The sequence below is a fragment of the Giraffa tippelskirchi genome, chromosome 4 (assembly GCF_054371585.1).
Source record: "Giraffa tippelskirchi isolate mGirTip1 chromosome 4, T2T-mGirTip1v1.2.pri, whole genome shotgun sequence".
Classification (NCBI taxonomy): domain Eukaryota; kingdom Metazoa; phylum Chordata; class Mammalia; order Artiodactyla; family Giraffidae; genus Giraffa; species Giraffa tippelskirchi.
Window position 1 is genome coordinate 160793297 of NC_137278.1, and position 27093 is coordinate 160820389.

At 39.9% G+C, this 27093-nt stretch overlaps 1 protein-coding gene across 12 annotated transcripts in view; it reads right to left on the minus strand.

Moving 5' to 3' along the window:
* The window catches only part of ANKS1B (ankyrin repeat and sterile alpha motif domain containing 1B), a 1049816-nt gene that overhangs the window by 302279 nt on the left and 720444 nt on the right, over positions 1 to 27093 (minus strand). For all 12 annotated transcript variants that reach the window (XM_081595385.1, XM_081595384.1, XM_081595383.1 and 9 more), the window contains one exon: positions 2121 to 2273. In XM_081595385.1, the coding sequence (XP_081451511.1) occupies positions 2121 to 2273 (153 nt within the window). The remainder of the gene's footprint in view (positions 1 to 2120; positions 2274 to 27093) is intronic.

Below are 27093 nucleotides of genomic sequence, written 5' to 3' on the forward strand. Positions count from 1 at the left end.
AAGGTAGAGGTGGTTTATCTCCATAATAAGTGTATTTATAGAGTTAAATGACTTGCAAAGCCTCCTCGTCAAGAGTGTGAACTTACCCATACAGTTGTCACAAACTTTACATTCTATCAGTTCACTGTAAGGAAAATATACTGGGATGGTGTTAGATGCAGATGTTTTGTACTCCAGGCCCAAGGAATTTGGCCTCAAGATCTAAAACATAGTGACCATGTTTTCCGATTCTGATACAATGTTTGTGACAGGCGCTTCTCCCTAGATTGGAGTCAGACTGTATTACAGCAAATGTACCTACGGAGATAATGCTTAAAGAGTCAGTATGGGTGGAAAAGGTTATTGTTCTGTCCCAATTCAAGACTGGTTAGCCCTGTGAGTGGTGGTTTAACACCCTGAGCCCTGGCATTAAACATGAGGCCTTGTGGCATCACTGCCCTGCAGTCACTGCAGGTATCCCCAAGGTCTGGCCACAGTGACCGAATGGGCATCCTCTGCTACTACACAGAGCATTGGGGACAGTGTGGGTCCAAGCCTACACCTTAACTGTTAGCCCCAGTACTTGACTTTTGAGAGACATACAGTCTTGCTTTAATGACACTTGCTTCAATGAAAACATTTGATAATAGAGTTCTATTGGAATCTATTCTTTTCAGAGGGATTATTGCTAATATTAGTTAGGTGAGTGACTCATGAGCTATCTATTCTAAGTATTCATTCTTCAGTGGGAAGTGATATTATTCAGAAGATGTTACACAGACATATTTATCATTGACAAGAAAGCGACTTAATTGGAAGCATGTTTGTTTGATCTATGGAAGAGCCCCCTTTACTAAATGGCTGAGTAGCCGTGAGTGTCGAGTTCTCAGTGGAGAACGGAAGTGTCCTTGATGCAACTGAAAAGCAAAACAGTCTCAGTCGTTTCCACTGCCACACAGACTAGCAACAAAATTAATTGAAGCTTTTAGTCAGAAAGTGAGTTCCTTCTGAAATAATGAAAGCTTTTGTGAAAGGATAAGAACAGAAAGCTAAGGGTATTGATGACACATTAGAAGAAGGAGCCAAGAATTTGTCCATTTAAAGTGATTTTTTAAATTAAAGAACAGTTTTTATAGATGTTCCAGAAAAGATATTAAAGACAGACTTTAAAAAGCAAAGAATAATTAGTTACTACTAATTAACCATCATTTAAAATAATTAATAACATTCAATTAATGACATTCTCCAGACTTTTGGAGAAAAAAATGTCATAAAGAGTAGAAGAGAGTGCTATTGAGCCAGCAGAAATGCTTTGTCTTTCATTTTGTGAATGCTTTTTTCAGTTATAAGAATATAAAACTTAAATCTAAGAAATTCTCTAAAAGATCAAATGATTTCTCACTTTTGAAATGTTCATGATGCCAAATAAAATATGAAAGCATGATGATTATGCTATCTTTTCAATTCTTTCATGCCTTTATACCATTAGAAATAAAATAGCAGTAAAAACAAAATGAGAAAACTATCAGTATCAAAATCAGTTAAACAGATTTAGTTGATCTCTTTGGGCTCAAATACATGGCAACATTTGTTGGCCAGTTTTTATAGAAAATCTATGCCAAGTGTATGAATAAAACAAACAATTTAAGATTAGTCATAAGCCTTGGAAAATAAAATGTTGATATTACAGCAGCTTATATAATAACAAAGAAAGCAGCCTCTTCAAGTATACGGTTTATGTATGCAGTTAAGGAATGGAGACAAGGAAACAGAGATAGAAAACTAAAAATGATGACTTTAATCTTAAAAAATGAATAAGAGCAAAGAATAGAATGGGAGCTGATTTGTTATCATGTCCATATCCTAAAGTGACAAAGTTTCTTAAAATGGAAATCCCAAAGCTGCTCGGGAGGCTTCCTGAAATAATGTAAAACACCCTGCGAGTCCTCTTAGTCCCCACTCCAAAACTTCAAAAGATAATGACTGTGGAGCTTGACTAGAATCAAGAGAGACATAATTTCAAAACAGAAGGCATATCCATAAATCCTTGTTGGATGTCCAGCTATGAAGAAAGAAAAAATTACCCACCTATGGTAAGAATCATCAAGGGTTGATAAGGTGTCGTTAAGAGATAAACTTACGTTAATAAGTTCAACCTCCCAGATTTTTTTCAACAGGTCCATCGATGTGTAGCCATTAATTAGAAAGGCTTTGGTGTAGTCACCTAGTTCAATGGAATCCAGCCACTCAGCCACAGACGTGGGATGGTAGCCATCATGGCCAATGGGTCTCATCTGTAATTAGAAAATCACGTTAGGATTAATTTAAGCTGTTTACTTTGTGTTCCAACAACAGAATGCATCTTGGAAATTTATCTGATATGAAGCAACAGATCTTTCTGGATAAGAAAATAAAAAAACCCAACATACTTGAGGCACAATTCTAAATCATTAATAATTTCACGCTGAATTAGTTTTCAAAAATGCACCCAGAAATTTCCAATTTAGCTGCTAAATCAGTTCCATATTTGAGAGATCTAAATATGTCAAACTTCTGTTGTAGACATTATTGGCATTCTGTTGGACGGAATTTCAAATGATGTCAATCGAGCAGTTTTAGATTCAGTGCTGAAGGCACAGGGAACTGCACTCCCAAAATGTAGATGATAATTCTCATATACGCAACATCAAAGCACGTGAAAATACTGCATGACTCAAACATCCAAAGGAATTCATGCTTATGCAAGACATGTATTGTAGGTAGTGCAAACATGCTGGAGAAACATACTGCTGTGGTAACCAGTAAAGAAGAGGCTTTGAGAGTTTAAAGACCATGTGTTCTGCAGACTCTACAGTATGTTAGACATGAATAGAGAATTCGCTGGCAGACAGATTCCTATTTTTTTGTCAGCTATATACAGATTTTTTTTTTTTTTTTTTTTTTACTTTTTTAGGAGAACAAAGAAGTGTGACAGCAACATAATGTTTCTGAGTTTAAACTGAAGTGTGAAAGTAATTTTAAGCACGAGAAACTTCTGGCTTTAAAATTTTGTATGGATTATTCTAGTCTTTTGGCTTTTATTTGAAATTTTAGTTGAATTTGCAGTTCTTGGTTTTTTAAGTAACTCACTTCTGACTTGTGCTGCTTTGCATGCCACACCTTACATCGAATACCTCAGTTATTAAGGGCAGCCGGTACCTCATCAACTTGATGTGGTCCTTCAGTGAAATTAAGGATGGAAATGGCAGAACTGGGCAAAATGCAACATAGATTTTCCTCTCCCTTTAGATTCAAGGAGATAAATATTAATGGAAATCTATAGGATTCTGATTTGCAAGCAGAGAAAAGATTAGTCTGAGCATCAGGGATTCAGATTTTAATCTCAAACATGTTAGGCTTTCTGTCACTATACAATGTCCTCATTTTTGCGATTTTCTTCATTCCTTTTCTTTTGGAGGGGGGTGCAAACTGTTTATTAGGGATCAACATCTGTGAAAGAAGGGATGAAGAAGTAGGACTGGGCAGAAGAGGGGCCAAAGAATGATGGAGCTTGATGAAGCCTCTGTGAGCCCACTGGAGCTCTGGCACAGTTTGGGCTATTAGAGTGTCCTGGGCATGGCAGATAGGAACGGGCCTTTGGGCCACCTTTCTGTTAGTGGATGTTGCTGTCCTGGGAGATGCTCTGGGGTGGGCTGTCTGCTATGCAGGCAGACCCTGGAGATGCTGATAGCTGGACGCTGTCTGCTGACCACTCTCCCCAAAGCCTGGCAGGTCCTTACTTGAAGGGAGATACAGATGGTACATGGCCATGTCTTCCCAAATAGCCGGGACCTCGATTCACCAAAGGCTAACTTGTTACTATATTTGGTTTTTGCCTTCACGTTATACCCACGCATTCATTCACATGCACACAATATCTATCTTTTAAATTTTAGATGAATTATTGGAAAGACATATCTCTTGAACCATTTGCAGACATCATGAAACTTTATCCCTGACACTTTATCAGCATGTCCCAAGAACAAGGACGTTCTCCCATGTAGTCACAGTATCATCACCTCCAAGAAATCTAACATTGACAAAATGATGTTACCTAACCTATAGTTAGTATTAGCATTCCCCAAAAGTACCCCAAATGTCTTGTGTAGCTGTTTATTTTTTCCTAGACATGATCAAAGGTCAAGGCAATTATATTTTCAAGTACTTCTACCTTTTTTCTCTTTTCTCCTTCTGGGATTATATTTACTCCTTCATTTTTAAGTTCCGTTTTCTCCTTTTCTCTTTCCTATTGTTCCAGTCCGCAGTCTGTTTTCCATTTCAAGATTTAAATGTCCTCTGTCTTGACATTACCATTATTTGCATTGGGGTCTAAACTGTATCAGATTTTTGTATTTTACTTTTACATTGACTGACTCATTTTAGCTACTCATTAGATGTTTGTTCACATAACATTTAACTCAGTGTTTATTATACAGTAGTTAAAAATGTAAATGACAACTCAGGATTTGCAAAATGAAGTTTACCAGCAGTTGCAAATAACTGGATGTTATCTATGTGTAAAATCAGCGACTAGGACACAAAAGCAGAGGCTCAAAGGTATTAAATACTTTCACATTGTACAGAGAATTAAAAAATACTGGGGCTAGAGGCATCTTCCAGGACTTATTAGGAGGTGGCTGAACCAACTCTGCTACGCTGAATAATCACCCCAGCCTCAGGAAACTCCCTGGCTGTCCCAGTTAATACAAGGAAATAACTAGAAAAAAGGGAAGAAGGAATGGAGAGAGAATCATTAGGTTTGAAATTAATAGCTTGCGAGGGAGGTCTTTCTGCTAGCCATCTGAGAAGCTGACCACTCCAGCTGTAATACTGGGTACAAACTTAGAGTGTCTAGATGCATCAAGCTGGGGTAGTGGCATATGTCCCACACCAGAGAACTGTGCAGTAGGGTCCTCATAGGTCACCCCAGGTATTCACATACCATTCCTTTGAGAGAAAAATACCCAGTGGCCACCTGCCACACAGAGGTTGTTAATGGCCAGCAGTAGTCAAAGAGCAATGATGGGAAACCCACCAGAGCTCTGCAAAGCAAACCCAATTAACTATAAAGAAGTATGCCTTTCCCCAAGTCTCTCCTTCTTTAGCATTAGGGAATTTAGAGTCAGAAAAGAGAGAGGTAACTTAGGGTACCCTAAGTCCCTTAGCGGAAGACTAAATTGGGGTGGGGGTTGGGGAAGAAAATAAAACTGGAGGCTTAAATGGATAGGAAATGAATTTTTAATATTTTATATAACTGTAAAGCTATTGGATGTATGTGATATGAGATTGGATGTATGGATGTGAGAGTTGGGCTATAAAGAAAGCTGAGCACCAAATTGATGCTTTTGAACTGTGGTGTTGGAGAAGACTCTTGAGAGTCCCTTGGACTGCAAGGAGATCAAACCAGTCCATCCTAAAGGAAATCAGTCCTGAATATTCATTGGAAGGGCTGATGCTGAAGCTGAAACTCCAATACTTTGGCCACCTGATGTGAAGAACTGACTCTTTTGAAAAGACCCTGATGTTGGAAAAGATTGAAGGTGGGAGAGAAGGGGACGACAGAGGATGAGATGGTTGGATGGCATCACCAACTCAATGGACATGAGTTTGAGTAAACCCCAGGAGTTGGTGATGGACAGGGAGGCCTGGCGTGCTGTGGTCCATGGGGTCGCAGAGTCAGACACGACTGAGCAACTGAACTGAACTGAACTGAAAGCTATTGGATACATCTGAGATAACATTAAAAATAGTAAAGAGAGAATCAACTGAGCTTGACTAAAGGCAGGATTGGAAAAGAAAAAGTCCCATCAGTTTCTGCAAACTACTCAGAAATCTGGTTACTCCTATGAGACAAGTTCTCCCGACCAACCTTAAGAAGGCGAGGGGGAGGGAAACAGTTGGTGCAAAGATGAGAGGTGGGGCAGGGGGTGGGGCATGGGGTGGGGCAGGGCCACAGAGCAAGTGTGAAGAGAACCTGGGAATAAGTACGTTGATGTGTACAGGGGCAGCATTCATTCAGTCGCTCATTCATTAAACATTTAGCCCATGCCTATTCTGATGGATGTTGTAGAAGAGCAGGAAACAAAACAAGTTATAGTCTCTCCCTCATAGAAATTATAACCCTATTTAAAAAATATGCAAGCAGATGACCAATAAATTATGAAGGCTCTGCATACCTGAAGAAAGGAAGCTATTAGTGTCGAAAGAAGTTACGAAATTAACTTGACACATATTTAATGATATGCAGAATGGTTACTGTGCTGCACAATAATTTCCTTCAAAGCAATTCTTCCATCTGTTCCTTCACTTCTGTTCTTCCTGCCACTACTCTGTTTAGGTTCTTGTTGGTGCTTATAAAAACGAATGCTATAGTCTTCCACTTGGCCTCCCACCTTTTTGATCCAGCTTATACTATGATGCTACATCAGTCTCCGGGCTCTTAAGTCAACCTTTGTACAAAATCCTATAGAAGTTCCTTCTGGATAAAAGCCCAAATGTCCTTTTCCAGCATTCTAGGACAACTGAGACTAAGTACAAAGTTATCTTTTCAATCTCCTCTCACACTACTCTTCTGTATGTAAATTAACACATATAATTAAACACATCACTTTGTCTAAACAGTATGCTAAATTGCTAGCCATTCCATGAACATGAACTGTGTGTGCAAGACACATTCATGTCTTCGCAAATATCACTTTCCATGCTTGGAATGCTTTCTGCCTTTATTTCTGCAGTGTTTCTTTAAGACTGGCTTCTGGAGCTATAAGATACAAATTTTCAACTGTTTGTAAAATATCTCATATAGATGTCCTATAGTATCACCAACACAAGAAAAATGTGTTTCCTTTGGCTCACAAGTACCCTCCCTCTGTATTCCCCAGCTAAGTTAATGGGGAGCATCACACCATCTGCAGTCCCCTGTGTGGCAGTCCACGGGGTCACAAAGAGTCGGACGTGACTGGGTGACTGAACAACAGCAGCACACCATCACCCAAGCAGAGGCTTAAGAGTCATCTAACTTTCTCTTTTCTATTTTACCTCATATCTAATTAGGCCAACAAGTCTTCTGCATTTGATTTACAAAGGATCTTTCAATTCAATTCTCTTCTTCCAAAATGAACTTTGGAATGTGACAACAGTATCTACTGCATATTGTAAGGATCATAAGACACAAGGTGTGCATACTGCCTAGAGCGGTTTTGAATACGTGTCTTCAATAACTTAGTTTCCTTCCCTCCTTAGTGCCCTAAATTAGGCCCATGCTTATTTTGAAACTGTATATGTTGAGTCCTTTGGCTGCTAATCTTTTCAACTTCCAATCAAAATTCTTCTTTCCTCTTTCACTGCTTCCTTTTCTTTTCTACCTTGTTTTAGAAAGAGTTTATGCCTGCTAACCTCTTTATACTCCCCCTTTCCACAGTTGACAGTTACTTTTTAAAAATATATCTAACAAGGTCCCTCAAGTTGATTGAATCATTTCCAATTCTTTGCTTTCTTCCTGGATGAGAATTATACCTCTGTGCCCTTTGCCAAGGAATCTGCATTGAACCCTGCTATAGCCAGAGTTACTCCTCCATCCCACTGATGTTGGCCGTGTACTTTCTTGGCCAGTGGAACAGGTAGAAGTATCAGTGTGGTGGTCTCTAGATGAGACCTCTGCACTCCTGTGATCCACTTATCCTTTTGTGTTCCTATGCTCTATTATAAGAAAAACAAGTGCTGAGCAGTTGCATAACTGCTAGCCCTATGAGAAAGATGAAGACTTGTGGAGCAAACCTAAATCTAGGCTGAAGCTTGGAGTCTACCCTAGCTCTCTGGAGCTTGGGTGAGTCCACCTGAAGTTAGCTGAATCATGAGGAAGAAAAAATATACATACATTTTGTTGCTATAAACCCTTGATATTTTGGCATATAGGGGAACACGGACTAACAAAGTCACTGTTTATTTCAAAACTCTTGGTGTTTTTATTAGTCTGGGTTCTCCAGAGTGACAGGATCAATAGGCTGTGTATATACACACGCACGAGTCTGAAATCTGGCAAGTGTGAAATCTGCAGGGCAGGCTAGAGACTCAGAAGAATTCGCAGCTCAAACCTGAAGGCAGCCTGAAGCAGAATTCCTTTGACTTCTTTGGGGGAATCTCAGTGTTTTTCTCTGATTGGATAAAGTTCATCCACATTAAAGGGTAATCTGCTTTACTCAAAGTCTACTGATTTAAATGCTAATTTCACCTAAAAAATACCTTCAGAGTGACACCTAGACTGGTGTTTGACCAAATATCTGGGTACTGTGGCCTAACCAAGTCAACATATAAAATATTCCAAACTCTTTAATTTATGAATCCACTGGCAAATGCATCTACACGAGACTGAGAGAGACTTGGGAAGCTAAGTTAACGTCAGCATCCTATCCAAGCTGTGTGACTCTCATCTAGTAAACATCAGTGTACTGTATTTTCACTAATCCTAAATGAAGTAATTCTTTATTTTATGAATACAATTGTTGGGGCATAATCTACTGTATTTCTAATATATTTCCCCACTTTTGCTCACACCATTTCCTCTGTCAGGAATACTATTTTCCCCCTGTTCTCTGTTGAAATTCTATCCATTCTTAAAAGATCCTGTTCAAATGCTGCCTCTTTTATGATGCCTTCTCCAATGCTATCCTTACTCCCAAGTCAAAACTAATTATACCTTCTACCAGGTTTCGGTAGTAATTTGCATAAAATTCTATTACAGCTCTATTAAAGTTTGATTTCTATTATAGTTAGAGAGGTAAATATCTGTCTTAGTTAGACTGTCAACCTCCTGGTAAAGAAACAAGGTCTTAGCCACTTTTGTAGTCTCTCATGTGCCCAGCAGAGCATCTTACATATGGCAGTCATTTGCTAAAGGTTTACTAAAATGCCTTTTCCTTCTCCAGGGGATCTTCCTGACCCAGGGATCGAACGTGGCTCTTGTGCATTGCAGGCAGATTCTTTACCAACTGAGTCACTAGGGAAGCCCAATTTAATGAACACGTGAAGACAAAAGGACAAATTAATTTTAGTGGCTTGGCATCCATTTGTGGGGAAGATGTGTACTTTGTACTACATATTATACAAATGAGGTTTCCTTTTATGGCCTAACTTAATGTTTACAAGTATTTAAAACTATCAAATACCAAGGACCAGTTCTAGAGAGTATGCTGTAGTATGCCAGATGGGTTTCCTAGGTGGTGCAGTGGTAAAGAACCTGCCTGCCAGTGCAGGAAATGCCAGAGACACGGGTTCGATCCCTGGGTCCGGAAGGTCCCCTGGAGTAGGAAATGGCATCCCATTCCAGAATTCTTGCCTGGAAAATTCCATGGACAGAGGAGTTTGGCAGGCTATAGTCCATGGGGTCACAAAGAGTTGGACATGACTGAGCATACACAGCACATGCCATATTACAAAATGCACTAGGCTTTGTTTCTGTAGCTGGCAGTCTTGACTATACTATTGTTAGCTGTATAGCATGGCCAAGTTACTTCACCTCTAAGCTTCAGTGTTCTCATCTATAAAATAAAGGTGTTAGATCAATAATCTCAAAGTTCCCTTTTAGTTCCTAAATCTTACAACTCTATAATTTGTATATTAATATCAAATTAATGTCATGTTTATTTATCCAGTAAAGAGGAAAGAAACCCAAAGGCAGAAGAAAAAATATACAGTACAAGATGAGACATGGATAGAGGAGGCTGGCAGGCTACAGTTCATGGAGTTGCAAAGAGCGACTAACACTTTCAATTTCATAGGACATTTAGGCTAGAGTCAGATGTTATCCACACTTCTTTCTTGAGTGCATCCACAAGGAGCATGGTGACCGCTTTCTCAGATTAGCAGTGGTGATACTCTTTTCTCAGCAGGCTCATCGGGCAGGACAAGGCTGGACAGAGACAGCTCGAGGGGCTGCCGGGCCTGCCGTACTGTAAGCATGAATGGGCGTCAGGCACAGTCTGTAATCTGAGAGGCAGAGTGGTGAGCAGGCATGATAACAGGTTTGCCACAAGGCAATAGTATTCAACTAGTTGAATCCCAAAGTCTGGGGAAAACCTAAGCTGGAATGGCAATCAGAGACAGCAGGGAAGAAAGCTTGTCTCAGGAAAATGAGGATATGTTGGTACACTTCATCAAAGATCTTCCTTGTTGCTCGTGATGTCTTGTTGATTCTCCCCAAATGGGCATTGACTGTCCTCCAGGAGCCTCTTAAAGCAAACTTGGCCTCAGAGAGGACACACTGTAAACATCACAGGCCACACAGCCCGCAGAGATCACTGGCCCTAGGACACTGCTCTGCATCTCCTAAGGCTTCAAGGGGGCCATTATAAGACAGCTAAACAGCTGAGGTTCTAAAACTGCCTGGTCTACTTCAGTTGAATAACTCATATTTTAAGTGTCTTACACAGGTAAGAAGAAAGAAAGCCTAAAAAAGAAATATTTGAAAACCACTGACCTAGAAGGTTTTTGTAAGATCACATGATCACTATAGCTTTATTTTCTCTTAATATGTTAGTTTTATTTGAAATATTCTGGGCTTGTCACATATGTATGGACACACATATATATTTATTGTCTGTCATCCTTTCTGCCTGAGACCAGCTTTGTCTGTTCAGACAAGGATAATACCTTATAAACTGATAGAGCCACAAGATGAAAAATATAAAAGAGGAAGGCAACAAAAATAGAAAAAAGAAATAAAAATAAGAGAAAATGGAATTACATTGTAATAGATTTGGGATTAAATTTAAAAAATAATTTTCAATGCAACAAGTTATGAAGCTGGCATTATGACACTGGCATGATAATTAGATCAAGAGAATAAGGAACCTAAAAGATTCAATAACAAATTTGGCAGATATTTTTATGTTTGAAAGTGTTACAAAATTGAGACAGAGCTCCATTGTTGTCCATCAAAAACTGTTCTCTCTTCTTCCACAGTAATTGGGCTTCAATTAGGCTCACATCTACTTAACTAGATATGTGATACACTAGCTTTTCTTCTGGTTGCTTCTATGAGAATACGTTTGAGCCTATGGGATGCCACTGAAAGTGTTAATGTAACTTCCAGATCAGTTCAGTTCAGTTCAGTTGCTCAGTTGTGTCTGACTCTTTGCGACCCCGTGAATCGAAGCACGCCAGGCCTCCCTGTCCATCACCAACTCCTGGAGTCTACCCAAACTCATGTCCATCGAGTCGGTGATGCCATCCAACCATCTCATACTCTGTCATCCCCTTCTCCTCCTGCCTTCAATCTTTCCCAGCATCAGGGTCTTTTCCAATGAGTCAGCTCTTGGCATCAGGTGGCCAAAGTATTGGAGTTTCAGCTTCAACATCAGTCCTTCCAATGAACACCCAGGACTGATCTCCTTTAGGATGGACTGGTTGGATCGCCTTGCAGTCCAAGGGACTCTCAAGAGTCTTCTCCAACACCACACTTCAAAATCATCAATTCTTCGGTGCTCAGCTTTCTTCACAGTCCAACTCTCACATCCATACATGACTACTGGAAAAACCGTAGCCTTGACTAGATGGACCTTTGTTGGCAAAGTAATGTCTCTGCTTTTTAATATGCTATCTATGTTGATCATAACTTTCCTTCCAAGGAGTAAGCGTCTTTTAATTTCATGGCTGCAATCACCATCTGCAATGATTTTGGAGCCCCCCCAAAATAAAGTCTGACACTGTTTCCACTGTTTCCCCATCCATTTCCCATGAAGTGATGGGACCAGAGGCCATGATCTTAGTTTTCTGAATGTTGAGCTTTAAGCCAACTTTTTCACTCTCCTCTTTCACTTTCATCAAGAGGCTGTTTAGTTCTTCTTCACTTTCTGCCATAAGGGTGGTGTCATCTGCACATCTGAGGTTATTGATATTTCTCCCAGCAGTCTTGATTCCAGCTTGTGCTTCATCCAGCCCAGCGTTTCTCATGATGTACTCTGCATATAAGTTAAATAAGCAGGGTGACAATATACAGCCTTGACGTACTCCTTTTCCTATTTGAAACCAGTCTGTTGTTCCATGTCCAGTTCTAACTGTTGCTTCCTGACCTGCATACAGGTTTCTCAAGAGACAGGTCAGGTGGTCTGGTATTCCCATCTCTTTCAGAATTTTCCACAGTTTATTGTGATCCACACAGTCAAAGGCTTTGGCATAGTCAATAAAGCAGAAATAGATGTTTTTCTGGAACTCTCTTGCTTTTTCGATGATCCAGTGGATGTTGGCAACTTGATCTCTGGTTCCTCTGCCTTTTCTAAAACCAGGTTGAACATCTGAAAGTTCACGGTTCACGTATTGCTGAAGACTGGCTTGGAGAATTTTGAGCATTACCTTACTAGCGTGTGAAATGAGTGCAATTGTGTGGCAGTTTGAGCATTCTTTGGCATTGCCTTTCTGTGGGATTGGAATGAAAACTGACCTATTCCAGTCCTGTGACCACTGCTGAGTTTTCCAAATTTGCTGGCATATTGAGTGCAGCACCTTTAACCTAAAAGATTCTTTGCTCTAGATTTTCCTTTTTTTTTGTGGGGTGGGGGGGCTCTTCTCTTGAGCTGAAACATCTGTGTTGACAGCCTAGCTTTGGTCCCATGGGCAAAACAATACTCTAGAGTTTGGGAAATGTTTCTCAAATCTTAATGTACACAAGAATCATATGGGAGACCTTAACCTTCAGGTTCTAAGTCAACAGGTTGAAGGGAGACTGAGATTCTGCATGTCTAACAAGCTCCCTGGCAATGCTGACATTGTCAATCTGTGGACCACACTTTAAATAGCAGTACTTTAAAGGATGATAGAAAAACAGATGGAAGGTCCTGGGTCCTGGGTCCTTCCAGAGTTGCACAGAGCAGAGTCAACATGCAAACCTGGACTGCTCTCTGTCAGACTATTACAGGGGAGAAGTAAGCATTCTATTCTTTAAACCACGAGTAGGTCTCTAATTTAGTGCCTTAGCCTTTAATAAAAACAGAATTAAAAATTAAATAAGGTACCTTCATGAAGAACATTTAAAGGAAGCCTGTACTTCCATTTGACAGTACACTGCACTGTCTTTCATTTTGTGAAGCCATAAGTTTTCATATCTGTTGTCATTAAAAGGAACTTCATTTCTTTTAACTGCCTTTGTTGGCATCTTTCTATCAATCACACCACCATCCCTTTGTGACAACAATGCAAGGGATAAGAGGTGGAAAAATGTAGGAAACCTCAAGTTTCTAGCTTTGATACCTGGTGATATTACCAGCTGAGAAAGAAAAGACAATAGAAGAAAGTGACATGAATAATTTTGAGACATGAGAATTTAAAGATGTTGGGGAATAACAATGTTAAGTTTGGGGGAGAAGTCTGAGGAGACTTGTAGCCTTGAGCAGCAGCACAGACTGATGTATGATCTTGAGTAAACTCCCCAACCTTCCTAAGCATCCATTTTCTGATCAGTATTATGAGAGATAAAAAAGAATGTCTACCTCTGAGGGTTTCCATAAGTGTTCAACAATATAATGCAAGTAGTGTTTGGTTCAGTGTTCAGCACAAAGTAGCTCTGGATAAATCTTAGTTATTTTTATCACAAGTGGGAGCTGAAGTCATGCATGGATGGGACTGAAGAGAGTATGTAGTATGAAAAGAAGTGGCCTGAGGACAAACCAACATCTTCAAAGTAAAGGATGAGGATTATACTCAGGAGACTGAAGAAAGAATAGTCAAGACAACAAGAGAAGAGAGAGAAGCAGAGTTGTATGGAGGCTGCGGGCCACAGTACTGGGGAATGTGTGAAGAGGTCTGCTGAGAGGAGGAGGGAGAAAGGTTCATAGGGGTCTGGCATCTTGCTGAGAAGAGCCCAGAAGCTAGGCTGCGCTGGGTTGCGATGTAAGTCAGAGATGAGGACATAGAAAGTGCAATCTAAATGATTCTTTTGAGGAGTTTGTATGGGAAGAGAAGGTGGGAGACGAAGTTTTTAGAAAGCACAAGGAAAAGGCAAGGAAAGGAGTGACAAATGAGGACTCACGGCTGAGGAAGGTCAGAGACATAAAGAGATAAAAGAGTCCAAGAGTGCTGTGGAGATTGGAGTGGGGTAGAGGGCTTGTCTCTTGCTTTGGGGATTTTGCTTGCCTTTCTTGGAAATCATAGCTGAGAGGCATAGCCGAAGATAATTTTGGGGTTAATAATCTCTGTATTCAAAGCAGCTACTTAAAAAAAACAAAAAAGAAGCTGCCTTGCTGAGACTTGGTGAGAGCTGGATCCTTATATGTGAAATGCTGGTGGAGGTCCTCATATGGGCAGAGCAGCATTCCGTATGGCATGCTGCTCCCCAGATACACACAAACCTGTAAACCTACTGGTGCAACACCCTCAATGTGTCAGGAACTTAAACTTGCCTATGAAGCTGCAGTGGATCATGGCTTCTCTTTTCTACCAGGATATACTTTGTACTCTCAGACCTCCTGATAGGAGTTTTGTTATACAGATGGCTGACATGGTCAAGTACCTCCCCACTTCCCTGCTCCTTGTTCCAGCCTCTTCTGCTCTGTCCTGCTGCTAACCAAGACTTGGACTAGCAGTAGGCCTGAAAATAAACCAGGTCAAGCAGTGCTAGCAGACAGTGTGCTGCCAAGTCTAAATGTAGGTCTATCAAGTAGGGCAAGGATCAGATCTCCTATAGGCTTTGAGACCTGGGCTCAGACATCACTGTGCTGTTTCATCAGTGGCTCTTAAAAGACTGATCGAACATAAAAGAGAAAGGCAGATCCACCACCATGGAGCCCCAGGAAAAAAGTCTATCTACCACCATCTAAGTGCTATCATAGTGTAACTTTGCTGGGAGAGACATGTCCACCAAATGGATAGGACTATCAATGATAAGAACATCACCTAACAATCATATGAGATTAAAAACCCAAAGTGATTTCATACACATTATCTCATTAGTGAGGGGTTTTAAGTGATCTTTTGGAAAATGCCCTTTATGGAGCCTGAGACTCTGGGTACTTCATGTAATGATATTCCTTCTGTGGAATTGAAAGGATTAATACACTGTGACTGTTAGGAAGCAGGGTGTGATAAGGTCTCTGTGTTGTGTATCTGCAGCAATGGAGGGAGACATGTAAAATATACAAATCTGTTTCTTGAAGCCCATTGGTTTGCAATAAGACCCTATTGAGACAATTTCTGCAAAAGTATAGGGAGAAACTTAAATACTCAGAGGTAAGTGAATTGTGCTTAGATGTTACTATGGACTTAATTGCAGATAATAATACCTCCTCTAATTTTTCCCACCACCAACTGAGCCTTGCTGATTTTGCATACTTGGAAGTTCAGACAACTGCAGACTCCCAGCTTTAGGAAAAGGGCAGGAGCATGAAGAGGTGATACCTGAATATTACTTGGCATTACCTTTTGGGGGAATAAAGGGAAAGTGAAACGCTTTGGCCTGGGTACTATCTCTTTATGCCCTGTGATTTCTACTTAATGAATAAAAGAAATAAACTAAGGTCTAGCCATGAGAGGGCCTGAGGTATTCCCTATTTTGACAAGTCTTAGACAGTGGAGTAAACTGGAAGTGAAGCAATGGACAAAGTGCATAGATAAGAAAGGTTTTTAAGATGCATGGTGATCAACTTCCAATAGCACAATCAAGATGGTTGGTGAACAAAACAGAAGCATTAGCCAGAAACTAGCCAACCTTCTAGCCATCAGAGTTAGGGGGGTAGCCCTTCATAAAAGGCACTGGATTGATTACGAATTAAAGGAATGAAGTGCCAAAACAGAGTTCTATAAGTCGTGGCAGAAAAAAATGACAATAACAACACTAACAACCATAAAGCAATCTCTTTATTGCTTTGCAAACAGTGTGAGCAGACTGCTAATCAGGTTTCTTCTGCGCACAGATAGAGTAACTGCTCTCTGGAGCATCACCTGAGAACCTGGCTGCTGTCTGCAAGGCAAGATCTGTGGGGATGTGGATTAAAGGACCAATGCAACCACTACACAGTGGCCATGTAAACATGGTCACTGGGGTTGAATGATTTTATTGAATGATTTTTATTGTACTTCTCTCTGAAGCTTTTGGTAAAAGGGATGTTTTTAAAAATTCAATCAAAGAACATGCTTTCACCATCTTTTCATTTCTAATATCCTTGTTGAGATCATGTTGACCCTAGAGCCCTCTGTTAAATATCACTGTTTTAATTTATTTCCTTGTTGCAAAGCTCTTTTATGAAACAAGGTCTCAGATTAAAGATGGAGAGGACTTACTGCAGCTAGAATAAGGTGCTGAACAATGCCCACCATCATTCACATTATAGTCTCCACTGATATGAACTATATTTAAAAAAAGGCACAGGATCCCCCTCTTCTCCCCTCTGATAGTACATGTTTGCTGACATTTGTGTCCCTACAATGCTTATGTAGTACACTCGTTATGTAGAACACTGCTTTGCTCTTGAAACAGAAACTTTAAATGCTACTATGAATCAGGAAAATTGTTTGGTTGTTATTAGTCTCAACTAAAAAATATTTTTTCCCAGACTTGTGTCTTCAGAAGATAATGAACCTTATGAATGCCAATTCTATTTATTTGATATTTAAAAACCATGTCCTTTCTCAGAGCCTCCAGGCATGTGTATAATAACATACCCACTGAAGTACTTCAAACAGATAAATGTATCATAAAACCAAAGTTAGAAGTATATAAATGAATAACTTAGGTTCTGCTTGGGTGGGGAAGTATAAAGGATATCATACAAAAGTGGCAAAAAAATAGGAGTTACAAAGTTGAGGACCTACAACACATCCATCTATATACATCTGTCTACCCATCCATCTATCCATCCATTCATCCATTCACCCATCTACTTATTCACTCAGCAAATACATAAGGCATGTCTACTATATTCTAGGCACTGTTTTGGATGCATCAGTGAATAGAACATAAAAAAAGTATTAGGCATTGTAGAGTTTACATTCTAACTGGGGAGACAGATAATAATAAACAAGCATAAAAAAATAAAGAAATCATGTCTGAAAATGATAAGTGCTGTGAAAAGAGAAAGTACAATAGGAGGACTGGGAGTTTTGGAAGTTGCATGGGGACAGGTTGTTGTTGTTCAGCTGCTCAGTCGTGTCCAACTCTTTGTGACCCCATGGACCTCAGCACACCAGGCTTCCCTGTCCTTCACTATCTCCCAGAGTTTGCACCAATTCATGTCCATCGAATCAGTGATGCCCATCCAACCATCTCATCCTCTGTTGCCCCCTTCTTCTCCTGCCCTCAATCTCTTGCGGCATCTCCCACTCTTTTTCAGTGAGTCAGCTTTTCACATCAGGTGGCCAAAGTATTGGAGCTTCAGCTTCAGCATCAGTCCTTCCAATGAATATTCAGGGTTGATTTCAAGTTGAAATGAGGTATTCAATAGGGTGGTTAGGGGACATTTTATTCAGAAGGCAAGATTTGAACAAAGATTTAAAGAGATCGAATTGGCTTTGTTGGCAACTAGGGGGAGAGGATTCAAGTAGAGGGAGTAGGTAGAGCAAAGACCCTCAGGAGGAAGTGAGCTGGCGTCCATTCAAGGCATAACATGGAAACCAGGGGCAGGGTTGAAGTAGCTTGTGCAGGCGGAGATGGGCAGGGAACAGGTCAGAGAGGTAATCAGGGGCCAGATAATGTACAGTTTTGAAGGCACTGTAAGGACTTTGGCTTTCATTCTGTGCGAAACAGGGAGCAAGTGCAAGAATTTGCACAGAGTGGTGACCTGATTTGGCTTACATTTCAGCGGAGACACTCTGGCTGCTGTGTTGAGAAGAGTGCACAGGGAAGCAAGGGGGTAGGAGCAGAAAGGCTTGTTCAGAAGTTGGGGAAGTAACCCAAGAGAGAAAGGGCTAGGGTGCTCGAGGAGAGGTGGTGAGAAGTGGTCAAATTCCAGACAACTTCCTGAAACACAAAATAAAGTGTTCCTTGTTCTCTAGCCTGGAATGGGACTCTGTCAACTTGATGGCTGCACCCATGTGGCATGGATCTCAGTCTGAACAGGATTGTGTTCATCTGTCAAGCATGGCAATGTATGGATAACTTCAGGGTGGGTCTTGCGTGAGTCTGTTTTCAATGAACAACCCAGGGTACTCAAAAGACTCTTCTGGTCAAAGAAGGTGGCCTAGGCATATGTATTTGATTAACAGGATAACAGACACATGTTCAAGGAGATGAGTGATTCTGCATGGATTTCAGGATCTGGCTCTCTTACTGGACCCTGGCTCAGCGCCCATGGATCATGCCTTAAGAATAAGAAGCTTCAATACGAAATCTGTATCATGAAACATTTTGGGGACGTGGGGACAAAAGGAATTAGCAGAACTGGCACGAGCAACTTCATTAGCAGGCAGGGATGGTGCCATATTGCAGATATTGGTGCCCTCAACATTGGGCACCGGCAGTTGGTCATGGTGCCCACACTGGCGAGTTTCAGTGATATTGGCAGGACATTCAGTTGGCGTTGGCTAATGTGCCCTTGATGGGAAGTGTCTGGGCACTGTAGGCAGTAGCACAGACATTAGTACCTTTGACACATTGGGCCCCTGCAGCTCTGAAGCAGCCTTTGGCAACCATTAGTAGCAGACTTGGCACACTCAGTGGGGGTTAATAGCACCGAGAACACTTTTGGTAAGTTCTGATGGCATTGTTTCAAGCTTTGGTAATGAGAATCATCAACTACAATAAGTTAGAGGGAGAGAGGGAGAAAAAGGCAGATGTCACACAGTCAACAAGTGGTCTGATTAATGGTGCACATATGACTTGAAAGACCCAGAATGAATATTAGGAAAAATTTCAGTGAGGTCTGGAATATGCAGAGAAGTGTAACCGCAGTTTGAAGCCCTGACTGGAATTCTTGAGAATCCCTGGAATTCTTGAAAACTCCTTTTCTATCTATAGTGAGGGAATACTTTAAGAACTATTCCACCACCACTGGGTAGAAGGAAAAATAGATTGACTCTTAGGAAAATGTCTCCAGTCTTATAGATTGGGGCGTTTGTTTGTTTTTTGGTCATCTCAGAATTTTTATTACCTCAGACACTGAAGTAACTAAGAATTTTCAGCTTGAATTATGTGAATCCCCACTAGTGAATCAGTTCTTAACTATAGTTTTAGTAGTTATTTATTTCATGCAACAAGAATTTTTAAGCACAAAATTTATAAAAATATAGAAGAGCCTAAGGTTCTTTTCTTCTAGGAAAATGCAATTCTGTGTGTATGTGTATTTGAGATATACACAAATATAAGAAAATTAAGTGTCAAAGCTTTTACAAGTTCCAGAAAAGAAATAAAACTTGAGGAGTTGGAGATGTTTGGGGGGAGTTTCTTCCATAATTTCTCCTGGGGTTAATACTTAAAGAAGTGAATGCCTGTGTGAGCGGGTGTGTGTATGTGTATATGAAAGTGAGTAAGAGAAAGACAGAGAGAGAATGGATGAATATGAGCATCCATTTCTCCCTGCTATCTCTAGATCTAGCCAGAACACAGGCAGCATCCCCTGTCTGGAGTGATTCCCTCAATGACCTATTTGCTAAACATATCTATTAATTCCCCGAAATTAAATTCAAGCATCATGTACCTATCCAGAAAACTTTTCATGGCTTCCATGTACTTAGTCCTCCCCTCTTCTTGTAACATATTTTTTCACATAGTAGTTTATTTTTTGCCATATCTGTCTCTGTCCAAAGTGTAGGTAGAACTGCTTGAGGCAGGAACCAAGTCTTATCCGTTTTTCACCCCCATCTCTGAACATAGCATAGAGCCAAAATGAACTGACTGGATGAATAAGAAATTCATTGATGATCATCTGGGCATGTGGGTGTCTGAAGACCTCATGGAGTTGCCCTAACTGTCTGTCATTTAGCTCCAATCCTATCAGAAAGCCCTATGGGGCTTCCCTGGTGGCTCAGATGGTAAAGAATCTCCCTGCAGTGCAGGAGGCCCGAGTTTGATCCCTGGGTCAGGAAGATTCCTTGGAGAAGGGAATGGATACCCATTCCAGTATTCTTGCCTGGAGAATTCCATGGACAGAGGAGCGTGTTGGGCTACAGTCCATGGAGTCACAAAGAGTAGGACACGACTGAGCGACTGACACACACACTATTGGAAATGCTAAGGTCTTTGGGTTGTAAGGTCAATTATTACTTTGTATTTACATCAATAGCACTTAGAAAAGTGTTCTGTTGAAAGTGAACACCATAAATGTTGATAGACGATAATGTAATTGAGTCCCAGAGGACAAAGCCAGGGAAATCAATTTTCTATGCTCCTGTTGTTCAGTCACTAAGTTGTTTCTGACTCTTTGTGACCCAATGGACTGAAGCACGCCAGGAGTCCCTGTCCTTCACTATCTTCCGGAGTTTCTCAGATTTATGTCCATTGAGTTGGTGATACTATCTATCTCATCCTCTGCCACCCTCTTCTCCTTTTGCCTTCAATCTTTCCTAGCATCAGAGTCTATTCCAATGAATCAGCTCTTTGCATCAGGTGGCCAAAGTATTGGAGCTTCAGCTTCAGCAGCAGTCCTTCCAATGAAGGAAGGGAAAAGCCAGGAAAAGCAATCTTCTATACACTTACTATAATAATCTATGGTACATTTGTGGAGAAAACTTCACATTCAACAATTTCTATAATATATTTACCTCTTAGTATTAGAAAATTATAAATACAATTCTTTCCCACCCAGCAGTAGCCTCTAAATAGAGAAGGAGTTGAGGTTTAAAACTGATGATGCATTGAATAAAAAACTTTTAACCTGCTAGAATTCTGTGATTCATAAATTATGACCTTAAAAATCATTTAAAGTTTATCTATTTAGCACTCTTGAAGACATGAAAAGAAGAATCTGGTGGCTTCTTAAGTACTCATTTCCTCTGATAAGAGCAGTAGTTAGCTGTTAACTAACAAAATAACCCCCCCCCAAAAGAAACAAGCTGAATATCTTTTTACTAAGATAGAAGATGCTAGAAAAATGGCCAGCCATTTTTTCTAAAGGTGAAAGGTGGATTCCTAAGTAAAGCGTTCATTGTGAGTCCACAGAAGATCAAGCATCAGATTTGAACCTGAAAGATGGAAATTTAAACTCCCATTGACCACGATGGAGAAGGCAATGGCACCCCACTCCAGTACTCTTGCCTGGAAAATCCCATGGATGGAGGAGCCTTGTAGGCTGCAGTCCATGGGGTCGCTAAGAGTCGGACATGACTGAGCGACTTTGCTTTCACTTTTCCCTTTCATGCACTGGAGAAGGAAATGGCAACCCACTCCAGTATTCTTGCCTGGAGAATCCTAGGGACGGCGGAGCCTGGTGGGCTGCCGTCTATGGGGTCGCACAGAGTCGGACACGACTGAAGCGACTTAGCAGCAGCAGCAGCAGCATTGACCACGAACAGAAAATCACCACAAAGAAATACCATGTAATGAAAAGCTGCTTTGCTTAGGGGTGGGAGAACAGTAACTCAGTTCTAGTTTAGCTGCTCCACTGAAAAGGACTCCAGGCGTCTTCTTGGGTTTGAAGCATTTGACTCACTCATTATAGCTTGAAGGGCAAAGTGATGGATGAAATTGATAACTGGATTGACGGCACTAGCTGTATTTCAAACGATGGTTATTACAAGTGGGAAAAAAGTAGCATATCTATCTGCCTGAACAAGCTAAGCAAATACTCTTGGTCATGTTTTGCTTGGAGTGTCATGAGCTATCCCCAATCTTGACACAACAAAGAAGTTTTTAAGGTGCATAGAAATGGCTTTTTGATTTATCTGCCTCCTGCTCTAGGAATTTTTGTGTGATTCCTTGAGCAGAAGAGAACTTCCCTTCCATTTAATGCTCAAAGCTTGTATTTTTACTTCTATTACAGTTTGTTCATGCTCGGTTTTTATGAAAATCACTTGGATATTGGGTTGACTTTCTTTGCTAGATGGCAATCTCCTTGAAGGCAGATACTATATAACTTCATCTTTTTTTCTCCTTCCACTATGTCTGAGACATAAGTAGATGCTCAAGGCATTTGTAGACATAAACTGAACAAGAGACTTCTCACTTGACTGCTATTGATCGAAAGTAAGAAGTACAGCCAAATTATATTCAACTTTTAAACTAGAACTTAATTCAATTGTACAGGAAAGGTGGGGGATAATGGCTCTTCACATTTGTGGGTATATTGTTTAGGAACTCTTGTGTAAATTTACTTAGTTCTGCTTTTTTTTTTTTTTTAATGAAATCATAATGTCTTTAACAATTTCATGGAGCCACACTGTCATGGTCTGAACATGCAGCTTCTCAGTTCACTTCTATTCCATTCTGTGCCACCCACATTTACTGAGACCTTGCTGTCTGAAGTACTATCTCCTCCATTCTTCTCCCACTTTCCACTTAGCTCTGGGGATTGATTACATTCCCTCTAAGAGGTGCAGACAGGAAGCCCTCTTGCTATTATGCTTATTCATTTAATTTCTTAGATAAGAAGGCCCAAGTTATGATTTTAAATACCTTCTCTCTTAGCTCCTGATAGGTTAAATAATCATCTTAAAGGTATTAAAAATTAATTTAGTGGATGATGATCAGAATTTAAAGTTTTGCCCTTATTTAAAACGTTAATAATCTGCCTTGTGAGAAGTGGGAATGGAAAGCTCACTATTCCAATGTAGTTATGGACATTTTTAGTTGTAGACTATCTTATATCAGTGATTGAGTTCCTTTTTGTTGCTTTTTGGCCCCAGGCAAGAGCTACCCCCCAATTTTATTAAGTTTTGCTAATTTAGTGAGCACTTACTGAACAAATACAAGTGGCTAGGACCAATTTAACTTAGTCCTTCTAAGTGACAGGCGCTTCATGCACATTTTAAAATTTATATTTCAAAGTAAGTTAATGTGGTAGATTCTACTGTTATTATCTCCATTTTACAGGTAAGGAAACAGAATTATAGAATTTAAGTAATATGTCCAACATGACACAAGTAGTAGGTGGCTAACCTAGAATTAAGTTAGGTTAAAATAAAAGCTCAAGAAAATTCCTTTTTGTAAAATTCTAAGTTCCTTGAAGGCAACTTAAAGGAATTATCTACTTAGTATCCTCATCATGCTTTGAAATATAGCATTTAGACAATATAGTTAAGAACCTTAGTTAAGCTGCCTGGGTCTGAATCCTAGTTTATCCATCTAAAACAGCATTCGTACATTCTTGTCACTCTGTCTATTCCCTTACTACCTGAGAGGACATCTTTTGACTATTTTTTGTTTGCATACCAACTAAAATAAGCTGCACATGGAGAATGACCTTGTAGGTCCTGTTTCCTAACACCAAATGCTTGACATCTAGTACAGTGCCTGGCATGTAGTAGGTATTTCATAAAATATCTGTTAAATGAATAAGTAAAAAGAGATTCATTTTGCTTATTGTTTATACCTGATTAATAAATTTTAGACATAAAAATGGATGAAGGAAACTCACTTTTTTCTTGGTTCACCTTTAATCTTCTTTTTTTTTGGAAATCAGCTTAAAAATTTTTTTTAAAATTTTATATTGGAGTATAGCTAATTAACAAAGTTGTGACAGTTTCAGGTGGATAGCAAAGGGACTCAGCCATACATATGCATGTATCCATTCACCTTCAATCTTCTTTTAAAAATTTATTTAATAAACATGAATACAGCACATATGATGCACCTAGATCCATTTTAAGTGCTTTACAAATATTGACTCATTTAATACTCAACACACCTCTATGGGCCAGATAAAATCAAACTCAGGGAGTTCTGGCCATGTTCCCAACTATTACACCATGATGTTTCCTCACTTAATCCTATAAAAATATCATCTCTGTGTAGTTTAATGCTCTAAAGATGTGTCTTAGAGAGTGCCCTTCCACCTTGCCTATCTTTCCTTCCTCTCTACCCAGGTTAAAGAAGAAAATAAATAAGATTATTTTAGCTATTTTCCTTTATTTCATTATGCCTTTTACCCCCCTTTGACACAGCAATTCCTACTGCTAGCGAAGCTTCTCTAAGGCCACCTACAAGAATAAACAGGCAGGTTGACCCTCAGTGGCTTCAGGACAACCAACTTGGTCTATGTTTGCCTTTCTTCTTTTTCAAGTCTGTCTCCTTCCTGTTTTTCTAGGGCTTTTGGATCCCTGCCACAGCCCTTCCCTCCCAGTCCTAGGAAGGAAGTTTAGAGGACTACAGAAATGGCAAAAATGGCCTTTTTAGCCTGAAACTTAAAAGGAAATACAATTTTATAAATAATTCCTTTTTGTGTTTAGTCACTTGGTTCTTTCTTGCACTTTTACAATTTCTCTCACAAATGCATAATCATCTTCAGAGACTTGGGTATAGCAAAGTATCATCCAGGAGCTAACTGGCATGAGGACAGACACCTGGGATCTAGTTCCAGCTCTGTTGCTAAGGAAAAATCTGCCTTGAGGCAAGCCATTTAATATGACCTATGCTTATCCTCATATGCGAAAGGATTTAGGCGAGAGGTTGAGCTGGAGATATATATATGTGTGTATATATATATATATGTTTTAATAGAACACAATATGGTTTTTTTATGTGGACCATTTTTAAAGTCGTTTTTGAATTTGTTACAATATTGCTTCTGTTATCTATGTTCTGGTTTTGTGGCCATGAAGCATGTTCGATCTTAGCTCTTCAATCAGGGATCAAACTCTCACCCCCTGTATTGGAAGGTGAAGTCTTGACCACTGGACCACTAGGGAAGTCCCTGAGCTGGATAGCTTAAGGTCCTTTGCTGCCATAAACTGTGATTTTCTTGGGAGAATTACACTAGGAAGAGAAAGTGCTCAGATATCTAAATTCCTTTACTCTTACTCCTGATTTTAGTATCACTCCAAGGGAGCCATTATTTTTTATTAAATGAGGATGAACTTCTCAAAGTTGAAGGATGACAGCAGCTGGGGATAGTGATAGATCAGAACCTTTTACTTGCAGAATTCCCATCAAAGTTCTCTGTAACTATCATGGGGGATAATGAGTACAATGATAGTTCAGTTCTCTGGTCTAAATAATAAACTATTCCAAGATAAATTCGCTTAAAATAAAACACTGAAAATCCTCCATCTTTAGCTCAGGAGGAATGCTGCAGTCCCCTTGCTTTGTGAAATGGCATAAAAACCTTGAACTAGAGCTTCCACAAGTGAGCTGGGACTGTACTGCTCTCATGTCTGGTAGGTAGTTGGATATCTATCTAGCTCAAACAGCTATAGCTATTTTGTACTTTGTGTGTACTGGGCTTTCTCATTTCAAAAGGCTCAAAGAACTTTATAAATAATGGTCATTCCCTCTCCCAACGTATTCCTGAATAATAGACTGGTTATTTACTTGTAAATAGAAAGCATGAGGCATGGTGGAGAAAGTCTATGGAAGAAAATGCAGGCCACCAGGTTGTGGGTATTATATTCATGAAGGACCTGCCTTACTTCTTTGTAAAACATTTAAATATAAAGGTGCTCAGCTGGGAAATGTCCTAACCTGGTAGTCCTATCCTGACCTATTCAGGACTGACTTCTAATCTGCACTCTTGTTTGGCTCAGTCCAATCTAATAAATATTAACTGAACATTACTATGTCCAGGTGCTCCATGCTTAAAAAATGAAAATGAATATGACAAAGATCCTGATCTTGAGTGAGAGAGACAAACTAGTCAATAGGCAGTCTTATCAGGTGTTATAGGAGCACAGGAGATTAAATTAGCATTCTAGCCCAGATAAAGGATGTCATAAAAGGCTTCTCCAAGGAATAAATCTTAAGGAATAAACACTAGTGCGAAGAAAGGCAGCAGTCAAGGTACAGAAAGAAAAAGGTGTTTCTTACACAGAATGACTAGATTGTTAAGAATTCCATTAGTACTTCCTGGGAAGGGAGACTATATTTCTTGGCTTGGTTTAGTGAGGGTCATGAAACTCAGCTCTGGTGCATCAAATGCAGACTAAAGTAAATGATGCACTTCCGAGCCTGGTAACAGAACATCCTGTGTTATTGTCTATGTTCTTCTCCCCATTCCTCTTATGGTAGCTCTCAAAGAACTCCAAGATGGGAGAGCCACATGACAGAAGAAGCCTGGATCCCAGAGGTTCTGCTTGGAGGAGAGCTGCCTAACCCTTCATTGACTTAGTATGAGTAACAAATAAATTTAATAGTGTGAAGCTACTATTAACAGTATTGTTAATAGTGTTAACAGTGGCTTGAGTTCATTATCTGATTATATAGGCTGAGAAATAACAAGATAGATCTGAATGACTTGCTGTCATTTCAAAATTTATTTTATTTACTCCAAATGACCTAAGTTTTTAACCTTAAGATCAACTATTCTTTCTTCCTTCTCTCAATGGCACCAATATCTCTCCTGAAAAAGAAATGATCTTTTACTCTGATCTAAGTGAGCATATCTCTTTGCCCCAGAACCACAAGACATTTACAGAACTGGATAGATCTTGAAAATACTCTAGAAACACCACAGCTTCTCTCACCAAGGACCAGACCTACAGGAGGCAGACCTACAGGAGGCAGAATATCTTATGCACTCAGTTAGACCATGGGTTTAAATCATGTATTCACTAAAGTGGGTTCACATTAGGGTTCCCATGCTAACAGTGCACATATGTGTGTGGGATTTTGAGGGTATATCTTTAACTGGATACCCACAGGGTGGTAGGTCAACATCGAGTGGCATGATGTTTAAGATACTGGCCATTGAAAAGAAATGCAAGACAAAAGGAGGAGGGTATATGGAGAGAGAGTTTGGTACAGGAGAATGAAGTTACCCTGTCAGAAGGTACAACAATGGAATCTATGCCTGTAGCCTACATTTTGTCATTGCCCTTCTGAAAAACAGCAGAAGCAATAGGAATAAGTTTCTATCATTTTTCTAAGTGACAAGGAAATAAGACTGAAACTTCCTTTCTGAAGTTATTAAGAAGTTACATTGGTTGTACACTTTCCCCCTAAAGCTTGCACACATGTTCATCAACCATCAAGACCAAAATCAACAAACATCTGAATTTCAAGCACCTTGA